We start from the raw sequence: 17950 nt of genomic DNA, 5'->3' as shown, positions 1-17950 counted from the left end.
TAGAGCAGCATGAGGGAGAGTAAATGTTGACAGAACGATCATTTTTGGATGAACTGTCCCTGTAAAAAGCTCTTTTGTTGTGACCTGAACAACGGCACAGAATGAAGCGCGACTCGCTGATTAAAGTGCCTCTCATTGCTTCGGCTTTGGTGGACTGTAGGTTAGTCTGAGCTCTGAGATCAGGGTTCAGAGGGTTTATAGTTTCATTGTGAGCAGATGAGGTCCTCTAGTGGTCGAAACCGGTTTGGACCGCTGATCTCATAAACGCATGTTAATGTTAGAATGATCTAAGATCATGCAGAAATAAGTGTGAAACACACAGATCAACCCGAACACTGAACAATCACTGTACATGAGACACTAACCATTCAAATATAAATCCACATGATCTCTTTATTGTTCTCGTACAACATTGAACTTCAGTAAAGACTCACAATTAAAAGCTAAAGAGGAAAATGCACAGCGATATCAGAATTTTACAAACGGATAGAAAATGCTTGTTTATTAGCTCCTCAGAAATGGAACATTCCATGAATGTGTAGTTGTTTGATTCTGTACATGTATTGTTGTTAATAGATTCTATATAAACTATATGATCGGTGTAGTAAATGCACAAACACAGTGAAAGCAAAAGAAATGCTCGTATATTCTAAACCATTAGAGAAAGTGTGAAGGACACTTACCATGATGTTAAGCCAATAGAAATATAATGTGAAATAATTCTGCTCTTCTCATTCAGTCATTTGTTTCAACAGCAACACACAACAAACACATAAAGTGTTGGTCTGGAGTGTGCGAGTGTGTTTGGGAAAGAAGCCGAGACAAAAACGTATTTTATACATCAACATTTATATACTCACATACTCAATGAATTATTATAAGTGAAAAGAAATGAATAAAATGCAGCGAATAAACGTACAGGAGTTCAAACAACGGTACAGAAATGACTGTAAGCATGCGACTGAATCTCTCTCTCTCTCACACACACAGTAGAGTTTTCAAGTTTTCAGGAAGTGCTTCTAGGTAGTTCGATAAAGTAACAGGAAACATCCAGATGGAAATGAACAATCGAAGCGTCGGCGTCACACCGCCGCGTTCGGATCTGGATTCATCCGAACGGACCGAAGAATCGCTCGTCGCAGCCGCTGAAAGGCACCGAGATCCTTCAGGAGAGTCACAGTCCGAACGGCTCGAGTCTGCAGATCAGAAGAGATTCCCGTCGGATCCCAGAGCTCCGTGTCGGACGAGTCGATCCGGGAACGTTCGTGACATTCGGCCGCCGCACGCGACGCGCAGCCTTCGCTCCGGACGCCGTTGATCCGACGGAGAAACGGTACCATTGTTTGAACCGGTAAAACAGCACGACGAGCGGCAGATTCTGCCAGAGACACGTGTTCAACTAAACTGTCAGATTCGTTATGGCACAGAAGTGAACTAACTCAGTTACTAACTCAAAGTCATCCGATCCGAGCGACACACAGAGAAGAACGCGTGACACACGTGCTTTAGTCTGAAACACCACGTTAGCTTAAGCGAGAAACATACAAATAAAACCATGGAAGCTAATCGACATGACCGTATTGGCACTGGCAACCGTCCCTGAAAATAAACGCAAATCTGAAACGCAAAGAAAGCTTTCCGAGTTTCAGCTTCGGCCGTCGTCTCGTCCTCCCGGACCGACGGCGAGATACGGACGACAGGAAGAGAGAGTCAAGAAAACAGCGGAGATGCGGAGCCTCCCGTGCGCTAGTGGCCGTCGTGGTTGGTCAGCATGTCTTCGGCGCGCCGGTGCGTCTCCAAGGCTTTCGTGGTGTACGAGTCCTGAGGCAGATCAGATTTACGCCGGACGAGCGGACGCTCCTTCCTCTGCTCCCTCGACATCTACAAACACACAAACACATACAAATGAGTCACGCTGACGGTCGTCGCTCTCCCAGAATCCTCTAACGTGTCTGTTAGATTGTGGTTCTTGGAGGATCTATATAGTTCGGTCCCAGAGATATTGGGATCCACGAGGGTCATTTAGTGTCAAATCAACCCAATTTCAAAAACGTTCCTGGTTCAAATTTTGGATTTTGCTAATATTTTTTCTGATGAAAGATACACATGTGAAGTGATAAAAGCCAAAATATAAAATGTAAAAAACGTATGAAAGCCAAAGTACTAAATTAAATATTAAAATATTGAATGAATAGTTACTGCTTAATCCACTATTTTGTAGCAGGAGTCAGAGTCGAGTTATAGGCAGGTAGAAAAAATGTCAGCATAATTCATCTACAACCACGATCGAACACACTTGAAGCAGCGGATCAAACTCTTCAGGATCACGTGAAAAATCACAGGCTGGGTTTGCTGACGCAGGTTGGAGGTGAAATTTGCTGGACAGCGGGGTTGAAGATCTAGCTTCATTTCCCCCTCTAATTTAGCTCTAAATCTCATGTGATAATTGTTTTGACCACTTAAAATAGTGGATAAGTGAGTAAATATTCATCCGTGGCATTTCAAATTTAAATTTTTATAAAAATCTGAGGAAATTGCTGAAACGTGGTTGATTTGACTCGGCTGAGATACGTGAACGTTGACCATTTACTGAACATAAGCAGACAGTGGACAGGTTAAACGCATGAATCGATTCTCCAGCTTCTATTGGCCCATATGGAAAAGATTTCTAACTCGTAACAACAAACGCTGTCGTTCGGGTGGGGATTTAAAAGAGAAAGGATCTGAACACGTGACGCGGATCGTCCTTTTCCATATGGGCGTCTCTGCCACACCCGATGATGATGATGGTGATGATGAAGCTCTGTTCGATTCTCTGAATTACCTGAATGGCTCTGGCCTGCACTGTCTTTTTTAACATCTGAACATCTTCTATAAAGGGACCATCAGTCTCCATTTCTACAGGACTGTTTAGTCCAGACGGATCAACATACAAAACGTACTAGTGGAAAAGAAAGTAACAAAAACACAGACAGAAACATGAATGTTAAAGAGAGTCATCAGAAGAAACAGAACGAAACAGACGGAGGTCAGCAGAAACGTCAATTGACTTTAGGACGTCGCTGAGAGCGGGTCACGTGACGGACGGGAAGTCGGGGTTCCCGCTCGTGTCGTGCCGAGGATCGACGGTTCGAGTGAAACTCACCTGCGGGTTTGACTTGGCCAGACTCTCGATCTTCATCCAGGCCTCTTCTCTCTCCTTCAGCTTCGCCTTCTCTCTGGAAACAGAAGCGTCAGTGTTTTCATCACTCGCGGACGCGTCTCGCGTAAAAACGGCAGCTGCGTTCGCGGCTCAACTCACTTGTTCTTCTCGGCTCTGAACTGTTGCGTGCAGTCGTCAAACAGCTTCTGGTTCATCTCCATGAAGAGCTTGAGTGCGTTGTAGATCAAACCGTGAATGGTCCTGCGGTCGTTTCACAAACGCACAGTGAGATGAAGATTCATGCATTCGGACAGAACAAACCCTCACTGCATCTTCACGGTTCAATAAAACATGGTTTAGCACGTTTATACAGGCTCCACACAGCGTTAGCGTGAGTCTTACTTGTTCCAGTGGCTCTTGGAGTTGCGGTAAAGCGCCGGGAACATGATGGGTAAGATCTTGGCTGCGTTGTCGCTGATGAGACTCATGATGTACTCGTTATTCCAGTAATAAAGCGCTCTCTCCGCCACCTGTCAGAAACACGCGTCACGGCAAATTTATTTGAGTGCTGGATAGATCACCCACAGACTGTAGTGTGTCACTGATTCCAAATTACATGACGACAATTATAGTTTGTGACGTAGTCCATTACATCACATCAATTTCCCAAACTGAGGTTTGTGAGTTTAATGAAGAGCTAATCATTAATTACATCATAAAAATGTAACATTTCAATAAATCTTTTAAAAATTACAACCATTAAAACACTTGTTTGTAATCCAGTGTTGAGAAAGTTACTTTTAAAAGCAATGCATTACAATATTGTACTATTTGGTTACTTTTTTTGGAAGTAATGCATTCCGTTACTTTAGCGTTACTTTTTGTCACCTGCAGGGTTCCTACGGGGTTTGGAAAAGTATGGAAAAACAAAACATGGTATGGAAAACTATTTGTGTTTCCAGACTTTCGCCTGTATTCAGTTTTTTTTATAATAGAAAATATAAGAATTAAATAAAAATAAATGTATTGCACAAGAAGTCAGATTTTGTGGCAGCTGTTTCGTGATTCTGTACTGTCACTGTACTGTCAAAAGAGCACCGTCATTCAGATTAAATATTAACTGAGGTCCTGACTCTCTGTGGTCATTAAAAATCCCAGGATGTCCTTCGAAAAAAGTAGGGGTGTAACCCCGGCGTTCTGGCCAAATTTGCCCATTGGCCTCTGAACATCATCCCCATATTCTGATTCTGACTGGCTTCATCACTCTGTCTCCTCTCCACCAATAAGCTGGTGCGTGGTGGGCGTTTTGGCGCAATATGGCTTCCGTTGCATCATCCAGGTGGATGCTGAGCACTGGTGGTGGTTGAGGAGATTCTCCCTTCTATGTAAAGCGCTTTGAGTGCCCAGAAAAGCGCTATATAAATGTAAGGAATTATTATTTATTATTATTATTATTATTATTATTCATTAAACTTAGCGTACAGGACAATACACACTGATCCACCTATTGCAATATCAGCCCATTTTGCGGTGTGGTTTCTTGGCCTCCACAAAGTATGTGTTAAAGAAACCTAAGGCTTTGAAATACTGCATATTGCCCTAATGAAAGCCAAATTTTTAAACACTTTTTACGGTACCAGTCTTTTTTATAGACCCTTGAATTTGGCAAATTTGATGTCATCAGCCCATTTTGTGTCATGGTTTCTGTGTCAGCACAGAGGTTGTGTTAAATTGGACATTATGCCTTGATATTAGTAATTAAAGGCTAATTTTGAGCAAGTAGATCTCTTTTAATTCATGTGCATTCATGCTTTCGTTTTATTCGTAGTGACGCACTAGAAATTGTAATGCATACGCATGCAAATCATTCCTGTGTGCATGTGAACAGTTTCTTGAGGGCACAAAAAAGTTTCTTGTGTGCATTTTTATTTGAGGGACTCTGTATGCTGTCACTTCGAGAAAATCAATGGAAAAAACTCTGAGAAAATAAAACTTACAAATGACTGTGCTATATACCAAATATAAGGTTCAAAATAATGATTTATGTACCATTTATGTTAAATATGGTCTGAAAATGAACTGAGAGGTTTAGAAATTTGAGTCTGGAAAAGTATGGAATTTTAGGAACTCTGCACCTGGGCTGGGCTTGCTTATTTTAATAACAAAACCCTCAAAAGTTATATTTTTGGCAACTGTAAAAGCCCTTTCACACCAAGAGTGACACGAATAATCCTCAGGCTGAAGAAAGTCTGTGTCTCACTCCTGATGCCTCTCAGCATGAGGACAGGAGACACGTCAGTCAACGCATGGGGAAAAAAGTAACTTGGCTTATTTAAAAAAGTAACTATTTTTTTGTCTAATATTTTATTGTCATTTGTAAAAGTCATGCATCACTTTACCAGTTACTTAGAAAAGTAATCTGACAACATAATGCGTGTTACTAACGTTCTACCACCAACACTGATGTAATCATGCAGTCAACAAAACAGTAACTGTAGTCTGATTATGAGCGTTTTAAAATGTAATATAATTACAAGTACTTGATTTTTTTTTTTTTTTTTTTAATCGGATTACGTGAGCCAGATTTACATGTAAACATTTCAGTACTTTACATCACACGTATGTAATTCGCAGGTGAGAAAGAACGAATCTTGAACCTGCTGAAGCCCTGACCGACTTCAGAATCAGACAAACGTGCGTTTCTCTCGCTTCGCTCACCTGAAAGTGCGGACTGGACACACACTTGGCCAGCTGACGGAAGAGCGGCTCCATCACCTTCACGAACTCGGACGGCTCGATCACGTCCAGGATCTCCTCCAGCTCGTTGAGGAACATCACCTCCTTCGGACTGTGAGTCTTGGGCCAGTACTTGAGAAGAGCCATGACCACCTGCACAGCAGCAGCAAAGCCTCATGGGTCTTTAATACTGCACTATCAGATCAATCCCATGATGCATCGAGCGGTGTCTGATAATCTGAAATCTTACCGGTTCGGTGAGCGTGCTGTCCTTCTCCAGGAACTGAACCACACAATACGCCAGCTGGAGCGAGACGAGATGCGATTAGCGACACTAAACCGGCGCGAGTTAACGGCGGGTTAAATGTTAAATGAACGGTTAGCGTGTGACTGACCTGCGGGTGATAGACGCTCAGAGACTTCACCTTGTGCAGCGGCAATAAAACCTTCAGCAGGAAGATCTTGTGCTCTTCTTTCAGAGGTAAAGCGAAGCCGTTGATGATGCTGTCGGACAGAAGAAACACCGCTATCAGAAATCAGGAGAATACCCAGCATGCACAGGGACAGCTGATGCTTTACCTTCCCAGGATCTCCAGTAATTCAGCGATTCCGTTGTGATGCTCCGTCTCATAAATAAACCTGCAAACACACACAAAACACAAAATGACACTGACATACAAACATACTAATGCTTTATCAAACTAAATGAACATGAGTCATGAAGGCACTGCTCACCTGTAAAATATGTTATTAATTTGCTTTCTAATGTAAGCCCGCAGCCCAAGAAACTTTCCATATATCCGGTGCAGGGTGGTTTTCAGGAAATCTCTCTCTCGTGGATCTTCACTGTCAAACAACTCCAGAAGCTGAAATTTGGTTCAGAAACAGCATCTCACACCGCTGAACTAATGCTCAAAACATCCACTTATATCGAGTGAAAATAAAAATTCTGCATACCTGCATCACAAACTTCTGATCAATGTATTTCTTTGCAACGTTCGGCTGAAAGTCAGGCGACTCTAAAAACCGCAGGAAAAACTCGTACACCAGCTGCGAGAAACAGAAAGATGCTGTGATGAGCAACAAGTCAAACAAGAGAACGTTCATTCTCCTGAAGATATTTATTCTGGGCCCGTATTCACAAAACATCTTAAGGCTAAAAGTAGCTCGTAACTTGCCGATTTAGGACAAAACCTTAAAAATAATGGACGTGTCAATCCTAAATTTAGGACTCCTAAAATTTGGCTCTAAGAGTATTTCATAAAGCATCTTAGCGTTAAAACGATCTCCTAAATCTGTGAAATGTTGAGAACTCATAAGTCACTAAGACCAAATCACAAAATATCCTCCCTGCTGAAAAAACGATACAAACCATCAGAGAAATTCTACTGGTTTCCACTACAAAAATACCAGACATACAAACTTTTAACCATTAAAACCATTAAAAAATGGTTTCCTGTAGTGTGTTTTGGGACATGTTCCATTAGGATTTCATGGCTTTATCAAGCCAACAACAGAAGGAGACCAATTACCAGTAGAGACCAACAGGCACCGTTACAGTTACCACTAAAACCAGTACAATTCCCATTAGAACCAGCGAAACCATTACACATTCTGTGACGGTTTCTAGCGCTTCTTTCAGCAGGGCTAAAATGGCTGTTGTCCGCAATCTGCCTCAGAACGTGAACATTTTAGAAACATGCTGCATTTATTTGCACACGTATGTTTTCCCACACATCTTTTTTTGGTTTTGGAGGTCATCCCTACTCCAAATTTTCCTTTGATTATGTCCTCGTTTTCTGACAGTTAACTGAGCATATACTTGTTTAATTAGTGACACTTTGCCTGCATTTCAAAATCTTTATTTGATTGTGGCAACATTTTTATTTTTAAACCTTTATTTAAATATGGCAACATAATACACCACTGGTCAAAAGATTGGAGCAATTACGATTTTTTAAAATTAATTTCAGATTATTTTCAATAGGTGCGTCGCAAATCACGTACTTATGCACTATTCTATAATAGTTTGTAGTATAAATAGTGCAAACGGTGTATTCACACTGAAAATTCCAAAAGTAAAAAGTGCACTTTAAATATCCGGATGATGCAGTTAAACAACCGAAAAAACAAAGTGTGGCATGTTGGGCACTTCATTGCACTCGACTACGTAGCAAAGGGGGACGGGCTATCAGACTCCATTTACGAATGACAAAATATAATTCATACACTACATGGTTGCGTAAGTACATAGTGTATAAGTGTATAGCGCATCATTTGGGACGCAGTTATTGTTAAAAACAGTTGTGCTGCCCAATATTTTTGTGGAAACTGTAATAGATTTTATTTTTCAGATAATAAATTACAGTTTAACAGATATTCACATAGAAAACAGATGTTTGAAATTGTAATAATATTTGAGTGTTTTTACTGTATTTTTAATCAATAACTGCAGCCTCTGTGAGCATAACTGAGAAAAACATTTAAAAATCGCAGTTATTCCAAACTCTTGACCGTCAGTGTAACGTCTCATCACTCTGATTATGTCAGGTGTGATCAGTGAACGGAAGCTGTCGGATACGCTGTGAATGATGATGAAACAGGAAGTGTGCGGCGGCACCTGTAGATGAGGCCACGCTGCTTCAAGAGTGGGTTCATCCTCCTCCGGGTCGAATTCTGCTCCCGTCGGGTTGGATGAAGGCGGCAGAGTCCTGAACATGTTCACGGCAAACTGCAACACAAACGCGAGCCGTCACTGAACGAGCAGCACCGTCAGCACATGTTTATGTCACACTAATGAGAGCAACACTTCATCAGCACACATATCAGCACGAGACAAACGTCTCACTCGAGGAGTCGATCTCTCACTGACTAAAGCAGCGATCGCAAACCCCATCAGGGTCACCAGAGACGATCACTGATCGCATGGAAATACAACACAAATACAACGTTATAGATGCACCATGACATTTTGGGCTTTCAGCAGACATGAATTAAACACTGAATTATAAGTTAAATTAGTTTAGTTTTCCATCAGATGCTTGGATGGGTCTGGTGTTGATTTTTGTGGGTTTACGTCAACGAGATGAGAACGTTTTTATGTACTCGCTGAATAATTCATTTCCAACTAATCATTCGGTGAAAAATCCTCTGTAGTGGATCTTCACATCCATCTCACCTCATCTGCACTATGTTTTAATCGTTGGTTTGTCCACATGGACGCAATGATGAAAATCAGCCAGAAAATTTGTAAAGGAGAATCGTTTAGAGCCTTTGAAGCTGCATGTAAACTGCATTTTGGGAGTTCAAATTTAGGGGCGCCACAGAAGTCCATTATATGGAGAGAAATGTTGAAATGTTTTCCTCAAAAAACATAATTTCTTTACGACTGAAAAAAGACATGAACATCTTGGATGACAAGGGGGTGAGTACATTATCTGTGAATCTTTGTTCTGGAAGTGAACTAATCTTTTAATAGACTGTAAATCAATCGTTGGCCTCTGGTGCGTTACGGCTTTCACTGACGAATTCAGCACATCTAGAGCGAACAATCGACGGCCACATTAGTAAAACAATAACTCTATTAGCATTGGCAGCAGTGGCGCAGCTTTGATGTGAGCGACGGACATGGAAGCTGCCGATCGTTCGGTCACACGTGTGGCGTTTCTGATCAAAACAGGACATCTCTCTTTCAGAGCGCTTGAAAAATATTGCGTTTCAAGTGAAACTCCAGTGTGATAACGCCGCTTTAGTGCTGTAAATAGAAAAGCATGTGAAGTCAGTGTCGATAAAGCACAAGAGCGCCCGCGGTCGACTCCAAATGGGAAACAGAGGCTTCATTGTCTGGAGCTCAGAGATCAAACGAGAGCCTCATATGAGAGCGAGGGCCGCCGCGGGCCCCTCGGACCCGGCCTGACTCACCATGTGCACCACCTCCGGGTAAATGGGCTCCGTGATGACATTGCGATTGTGGGTGATGTACTCCACCATCTCGCTCAGCGCCGCCCGCTTCACTTCCTTCCATTTCAGGTCGCTGAGCGGATCGGACAGGAAGTCGAACAGAACGCAGCACTGACGCAGCTTTTGGATGAAGAGCTTCTCCTGCTCGGCCGGAGCCACATCTGAAAGCACAGGAAGACCGGAGAGCGTCATCAGACAGGATGTGAATGGCCGTTTATACACAGAGATTGATTAACCAGAGTCATCATTAGCTCTCATAATCTAACATTAAAAATGGTTTGAGATCAGAATCTACACTAACATTCATAAGACCCCTGATCTGATCTGGACCGACGTTATAAGACACGACCGATCACTTCACACGCACAATATCCTGTTTAAACGCAGACAGTGACTCTCTATTATTCGTCATTACTTCTACTCAAAACAAAGCGTCCAGAGAAGTTCACGTCTGTTATTATGATGATTTCAGTAAAGTCACATGCTCGAGAGCTCTGCAGACGTCTCCAGGACGAGGTTGAGATGAGTTCATCTGCTGCTCCTCAGACATGAGACTCTTATCTGATCCAAACGCCCAAAATAACATGCAAATGACACGCCAGCATCTGACGCTCATGCACACGGGTGCATCGTTACTGAGTTTATGACACGCTCAGGATTCGTCCAGATACTGTAAAATTCAGTTCCAGGACTTTCAAGGACTGCTTTTATGATTTTCAAGGACTTCAGAGATCTCCCTTATCAAACAATGTCTTTCAAATTCTAAAAAAGATAAATATATATAAATACACTAATATAACAAAATAGCAAAAATAAATAAATTAAGAACAGAATAAAGCACATAACATTTTAAAATGAACTGTTATTCTGCAGCAGCAGCTGTGATACCAGTGTAAAATATATATTATATATAATTGTACACATTAAAAACAAGGGTGTAGGTTTGATTTTGGCATTGGTGGAGACAAAACGGCAGATCACAATTACTGCTAGGGTCAATTTAGTAGTGTGTGTATGTTAGCGAAGGTCATGTCACAGCGTCTCCACTAAATTCTACACCCCTGAAAATCTTAACAAGCGCTGTCCGACTTTGGAAACTATATTTCTCTAATTACATATGAAGAAGTCAAACAACAGATTCACGAGTTCATCCACATTTCGCTAAAAGCTTATGGACGTAATTATAATATCAGTCAGACATTGAAGTGAGTTGCTGTTTTTGTCTCTTCTGAGGAACATTCATTCACTTGTTTGCCATTGAAACACACAGACACATTTGGATCAGAATTATTCATGTTCATCTGATCTCATTTTGTAAGTGACTGTTCGGTTTTAAAGATGTTTTTCTTTGGATTGTTTGACTATTAAAAATATTGGAAAACATAATTTCATTAATTTGTGTTTCCTAGCTAAATTTCACATACATAAACAAAAAGCTGCTTCTTAATTTCTCTTTTCTTTATTCAGAGTTGATCTAACTGTATGGAAACTATACAAATAGCGATTCGATACTGATTTGCAATCCGCGCCCCAAAGCTCTGATCTGAATCAAAAGACTTGCGAATCCACACCAAAGTTCCGACCTGAAGCAAAATATTCACAATACGCGATTTGAAGTCCTGATCTAAATTTAAACCTCTTGCAATCCGAATTCCCGATATTAATCAAATGATTCACAATACGCGATTTTCAATCTAAATGAACTGATTTGTGAGCCTGCTCCAATGTCCTGATCTAAATCAAATTATTCACAGCGTAAATGACTCACTCAGTTGATTCGGTTCGTTTTCTCGTGTTCAGTCATGTTTACACGACACTGTCAGCACTACTACTGGTTTATCTCACTAGTTTAGTGACATTAACTGAAATAAGCGAAACAAATATGATGTTTACAAATGAAATATCCATATTTCCAACACAAATCTGCTCCATATTGAGGTGTGGTAACCGGTTTACTGCTAACTAGTGAAACACTGCATTAATATGACGAGCTGCAGCTCAAAATACATGTTAGATGGAAACATTGTGCATTATGATGGAGTTTGTAGCTTCATTCACTAGATTTGAAATAGTTTGAGCTGCAGTTCAATAGGAATCAGTTGAAATCATCCAGAGTCACCTCACACCATTCAACACAATCTCACATTTATCCTGGTGTACATTGTGATAAATACTTGAGAAATTAATTTAGCCTCAAAAGATATGTGCTTATTGAGAAAAAGGAAATTATTGACATTGCCTTTCAATAATTCAAGCACTTTTCAAGTACTTCTTCAGGAATATTGATATTTTCCAGGGTTTTCCAAAAAAGTAAAATTCAAAAGGCAAAAGGATTTTCATTCTTTGAACTGAACTTCCAGTCAATGATGAACATTTTCATATATAACTAAACTCTGAAACACCTACATGTGTAATTAGGCACTGATCATACACTTCAGATGATGATCACAGTTTCTCAGCCGCAGCTTATGAAATAAAAACTCAATTATCAAAGATTTTTTAAAACATCATTACAATATTGTCAAATGATCATTTTGTCATCATTTACACCTTCATGCTGTTCCAAACCTGTATGACTTTCTTTCTTCAGTCCAATATAATATTCTGATATTTTGAAAAATGTCTCGGTGTGCTGTTATTTTATTACCGTTGATGTCGACGTGCTCTGATGTGATTTGACGACAAAATAAAGACAGAGAGTAAATAAAACCCATGCAGTTAAATGACAACAGTTATTATTATTATTATTATTATTATTATTATACTCACACACACACACACACACACACAGTGTTGAGGAAAGTTACTTTTAAAAGTAATGCATTACAATGTTGCGTTACTCCCTAAAAAAGTAACTTAGTTAATTATTATGGGAAGTAATGTGTTACATTACTTTTGTGATACTTTTAAAATCTGGACAGGGTTTTATTTTTAGCAAATGTAAAAACGCTTTCACACCAAAGTGAAATAAGCCTCAGGTAGAATGGAGAATGGAGGAGAAGAAATTTCAACACTCTTCAGCAATAAAAACAAATGTTAGTTTATCTAAAGTCATTTTTCTTCTTAGTATGGTTGAACTGGATCAAAGGTCGGCAGCAACGACACTGGTTAATAAAACGGTATTAAATACATAAAGGATATTTGTGCTATTTAACATTTAATTATTGCAGGTTTGCGTCATATTCTGAGTTTGCATTTGTGTTTTAATTTATTTTGTGTTTTAAAAATTTTTTTTTTTTTTTGCAAGTGACATGAGTAAATGCATGTTCACATTTAGTCAAGAACTACAGTATCATCATGTTCACACAGCGCACACAACGCCTCTGTACCTCCGATTTCTCTCAACATGGGGACAGGAGAGCTGTTAATTGGGAAAATAAATATATATTATATATTTACTTATTTGAAAAAGTAACTCGGATATTTTCTCGTACATTAAAAAGTAATGCGTCCGTTTACTAGTTACTTGAAAAAAGTAATCTGATTATATAACTCACATTACTTGTAATGCATTTCCCCCAACACTGCACACACACACAGGAGTCGCATGAGCCCCACTGAAATATTACTGATAAATCCTCACGTGTCAATGAAGATTACCATATATCTGTTCTTTTTTCAGCAAAAGTTGTGTATGCTTCTATCTGGTTTATAATTCTGTACATCAGCTAACATTTATAAGCACAACCAAACCATTTAACATATGAGAGCAAACCTTCCTGATCATCATTTAACATCATCAGATCGATCCGTAATCAGCTGACAGAGCCGTATCTGTCTCTGCTGCTCTCACACACACATCTAAGCAGGGTTTTCTCTCTCTGACACTTGTATTTCCATTACCTGCCAGTCAGAATAAGAGAAATGCTCTTAAACAGCATAACACAAAACACACACACAACACCCTTCCTTCAGCTGTGACCTCACTTCCTGTGACATCACTGCTGGAGTGGGGGGGGATGGGCAGGAGACACTAACTAAAGCTCTCCGTCTCACGCAGCGCTTCAATGACACACGACGACCCCCGTAAACGAGCCGTGTGACCCTCGCGGCCAAACGGCGAGCGCGGCGCCGGCGAGCGTTGAGGGGTACGGCGGCGTGAACGAGCGTCCGGATCACTCACCTCTGAAGTGCATTAGAGCCACAGGCGGGAAGGGCCCGTTGGAATTAGGAGCGTCTACGACCATCCTGCCTCAGATGAGCTGCATGTCAGCGCGCGGCGCAGCTAAAACACAGAAGCTCCTACAGTGGCAGAGCAGCCTCCATTTTAACACAAAAGCTGAGCAGAAAATGAAGCTGTGTGCTGGAGGAACCGACTGCTGGCTGATGTCAGCGGGAGCAGCGAGACGATTGGTCCAGTGCACACAAGAGCCGTGACATCAGCAGACTGCCCGTGCAGGCGGAAGCCTATTGGTCAGGATGAGGAGGAGGAGGGACTTAGGGGCCCCTCCAGCAGGCTTATAAAGCCGTCACGCCTCATTACTGTGTGTGTGTGTGTGTGTGTGTGTGTGTGTGTGTGTGTGTGTGTGTGTGTGTGTGAGAGATCTACGGCAGCGGCGCGGCACACAAACCACTGCTGAAGCCTGAGAAAACAGAGAGACACCGAACAACAGCACTGACAGACTGATTCACCCTCACATCTGTGACCATGGACCACAAAACCAGTCATAATGGTCCATTTTTTTTATTTGAGATTTTTACATCGTCCGAAAGCTAGGATAGGACAATATTTGACCAAGATACAACTATTTGAAAATCTGGAATCTGAGGGTGCAAAAAAAAAAATAAATCAGATTGAGAAAATCGTCTTTAAAGTTGCCAAATGAAGTTCTTAGCAATGCATATTACTAATCAAAAATTAAGTTTTGATATATTTACGGTAGGAAATTTACAAAATATCTCCATGGAACATGATCTTTACTTAATATCCCAATGATTCTTGGCATAAAAGAAAAATGGATCATTTTGACCCATACAGTGTATTATTGGCTACTGCTACAAATATACCCGTGATACTTAAGACTGGTTTTGTGCTCCAGGGTCACATTTATGCTGTGAAATATACCTGTGCAACTAATACCAAAACAACAAACACTCTGCAGCACGCTGAGCTCTTCTAAATGGCTAAAAGGAGAGATTCGAACTGTTTCTCATCCACCAGCTCATTTTCAACACAAAATTTCATAAAAACGACAAGTTTCAGTATGTTTTGCAGTATTACAGAAACAGGTAAATGAACAGGAAAATATCAGTGTTAATGTTGCAAAGTTCATTAGATATTCAAAAATTCAAATTCTGCTTCAAAGATTCAAAGCAGCTCTATACAAGACAATAGAGTCATTATTAAACAGGATTGTGTCTGTTTATAACCGAATCTCCAGTGACATCTGCTGTATGAATGCACTGAACGAGACTCCAAACACTTTCACGTCTCTGCTTCCGCCAGCTTTGCGCGATATATAACATTTATAGTGGCAAACAGACATAATCTAATGAAACAGAACTAACACTAAATTCAAAGTGTAAAGATTAATGAATGCAGTTCAGTGGGGCATTTGATCACTCACAGTATTTCATCTGGTTTCGGATTCTGTAAGTACAACCCAAACACAATGTGATTTTCTCCCAGTCGCCTTTAAAATAAGATGGATTTTGAAACGCTACACAAACATGGCCTGCCTTGTCTCTCTGTGGAAAGGCATCAGGTCACCTTCATGTTTCTGCTAGAGATTCAGACTCTCATAAAACAGCACATGATATGATATTTAGAGCTTTTATTTTCATTTTTTGGCTTAGCTGCGGTCTGAAAGACACTTAACGTTCAGCAGTTTCTCGATAAGATCACTGTGACTAACAGCATCAGATGAGAACAAAGCTTAAACTGATTTACGCTGTGTGATGCCCTATAGAGCTGCTTCACAGCTGAATCTGAATGGACTCCTTAGTGAAGTTTTCATCTTTGATTCTGTTACTTTCCTGTTTGTTATTGTAAATCTGCTTTGACGCAGTCTGACTCGTCTCGAGAGCGTGTTTCTACTGCTTTGATGGCACGGCTTGGACAGAAGCGTGACACGCAAACTCAGCGGGTGTCTTGTAGATGAACTGGAAGGTAGCGTGTCATTGAGATGCAGGGTCAACAATCATGAGCATCCGCTGAGATCTAAATTATGCATCACGCTGCATCCTGCTCATTAAGAGAAAGACCAGAATCCACGTGGAGCATCAATTCTTAATATAAGGCCTACATAAGGACAAATCTGATGTATGAATGAGCCGTCTGCTTCATCTACCGCAGGTGTGTGCGTAACGCTTCTCTCTTTGGAGGGTTTGTCGATGACACTGAATCGAGCTCCATAACAAACACTCAAGAGTTCGTTAAGAAGCCGTGACTCTCTCACTGAAATCCCGTCAGTACCTGTCAGCGCGTCCAGCGGCAGCAGCTCTCTGTTGAGGCTGATGGGGAAACACGAGGCGCTCAGTCGGCGGTGTTTCTTCAGGGCGCTCTGGCCGGGCGGCTGCTTGGAGCGCAGCAGCTGTGTGCTGGGAGGTTTCCTGGAGCCGCCGCTCTTATTCTGAAACCAGAGTCACACGCAGAAGGTTCCCGTTACAACCCTGATTTCCTGCTGGAGGATGCTGGGATCATTTATCCACAGATCTGTGTTATATTCCCAGCAGAATGAGATCAGATGCTTTTCACTGAATCGTGCTGAATTCAGAACAACGCTGTACGATGCTCCTCTTAGTATTTTGACAGTGCGATTCTATGGCAGAAATGTTAGTATGACAGTATGCAGATCGTAATTCAGCATCCGTCTTTTGTTCTGTCAGCTCTGCTCTGTTAAATGTTACTGTATACAATGTCAATATTTTACTAGCATGATGCTGGACTAGCATATGTGTACTGATGGTCACAATTCTTGTTAAATTTAGAGGTAACAATCAAATGGAAGAAAACGAATGTTTATAAAATATGGCTGAATACTGGAAAAAACCTGGAAACTTTAGTCAGTGTGTGTATTTATTTCTACAAATCTAACATGAGACAAAATCAAATCATCTGGAAGTTTATTGCTTTTCATCCTAATCATCAATATTTACCTCAGTTTCAGAGTCCTGATCAACTTCATGCTGTTTGCTTCCCCTCCTGCTGGATCTGACAGACTGAACAGAAAAAGAGCATTTAGATTCAAATGACAGAACAAGACAAGACAGATAGAAACTGAACTGAGTTCATTTAGCTGAAAGATTATCTAGAAATCTAAAAGTTCATCTGTCAAAGGACTTCTCAAGTGTTACCTTGTCTTTCTTTGACTTGTGCGGCATCCTGCGTGACAGGATCTGGGCGCGCGCTCCGTATTAATATTAACACATGCGCGCGCGCGCGGGCGCTGATTGGCAGGTGCTAGTCACGTGATAGCAGTCGCTCGTGTACAGTTCCCCTATAGATTTGAAGTGAATGTTCGTTTACTTGAGAAAGGAAATTGTATCCAGTTCCAAGGATCATAGTGATTTAGAGGTGTTGAGTTTTGATACTTTAAACAATGTGTTTAAAATAAATTGGCTTATTCAATATTTAAAAAATAAAGAGAGTATTCGAAACTCCTTTCCCAAATATCTGTTCAAACAATTGGGTGACTTCGATTTTTTGTTAAAGTGTAAAGTAGTTAAACTTGCAAAATTTCATAAACAAGCTCTTATGGCATAGATTTTGGCCTACAAACTGGTTTGAAAACAATATTATAGTAGTTTACCAGCTCCTAAACAATGATGGAGTTTTATTAACATATCAGGAATTTATGAATACATTTAAAATACCAGTTAAACCTAAGGAATTTGCATTTGTAACGGATGGAGTCCCTCAAAACGTTTTGATCCTTCTCAGAAGTGCATCACAGGAAAAAGATTAGAAATTTGAAGAGATCAAGAGTAAAATATGTATTGGTAATACAAATATTACACAAAATAGACTCTCAAATAACTATATTAGGAATATACTGACTAACATTGTTTACTCTCCGGCTCGCTTTTTCTAGTCTTCTGTATTTGGAGATGTGGATTGGCGTAAAGTTTGGTGAACAGTAGACAAATTCTATATTAATAACAAAGTAAAAG

General features: G+C 40.6%; 1 protein-coding gene across 4 annotated transcripts; it reads right to left on the bottom strand.

Annotated features, from left to right (window-relative positions):
* Nucleotides 1-367: 367 nt before the first annotated feature.
* On the bottom strand, nt 368-17575 carry ppp2r5ca (protein phosphatase 2, regulatory subunit B', gamma a). 4 transcript variants are annotated; one of them, XM_051133592.1, is made up of 16 exons: nt 17135-17575; nt 16937-16999; nt 16254-16410; nt 9800-9999; nt 8499-8609; nt 6836-6928; nt 6614-6744; nt 6458-6517; nt 6274-6382; nt 6129-6182; nt 5861-6031; nt 3545-3672; nt 3302-3403; nt 3146-3218; nt 2825-2941; nt 368-1881 (listed from the first exon to the last, which is right to left on the bottom strand). In XM_051133592.1, exons 1-16 carry the CDS (start codon nt 17159-17161, stop codon nt 1747-1749), a joined length of 1731 nt encoding a protein of 576 aa, XP_050989549.1. In that variant the 5' UTR covers nt 17162-17575; the 3' UTR covers nt 368-1746. The 4 variants fall into 4 exon arrangements, with proteins under 4 accessions (XP_050989549.1, XP_050989547.1, XP_050989550.1 ...); XM_051133590.1 differs by lacking the exon at nt 2825-2941 and having other exon boundaries at nt 17135-17287; XM_051133593.1 differs by lacking the exons at nt 16254-16410; nt 16937-16999; nt 17135-17575 and adding an exon at nt 13962-14608.
* Nucleotides 17576-17950: the final 375 nt, after the last annotated feature.

Source organism: Labeo rohita, chromosome 17 (assembly GCF_022985175.1).
Source record: "Labeo rohita strain BAU-BD-2019 chromosome 17, IGBB_LRoh.1.0, whole genome shotgun sequence".
NCBI lineage: Eukaryota > Metazoa > Chordata > Actinopteri > Cypriniformes > Cyprinidae > Labeo > Labeo rohita.
Note: the sequence above shows the minus strand (reverse complement) of the source record. Positions and strands in the feature narration are given on the sequence as shown.

What these genes read in the sequence shown, in the direction of transcription:
- ppp2r5ca (XM_051133592.1), bottom strand. Translation starts at nt 17,161, where the DNA reads ATGCCGCACAAGTCAAAGAAAGACAAG. An exon ending in CAGCGTGGCCTCATCTACAG is followed by an intron (nt 6,929 to 8,498) that starts GTGCCGCCGCAC and finishes TGTTTCTCGCAG; the next exon opens with CTGGTGTACGAGTTTTTCCT. An exon ending in TGAGCGTCTATCACCCGCAG is followed by an intron (nt 6,183 to 6,273) that starts GTCAGTCACACG and finishes GTCTCGCTCCAG; the next exon opens with CTGGCGTATTGTGTGGTTCA.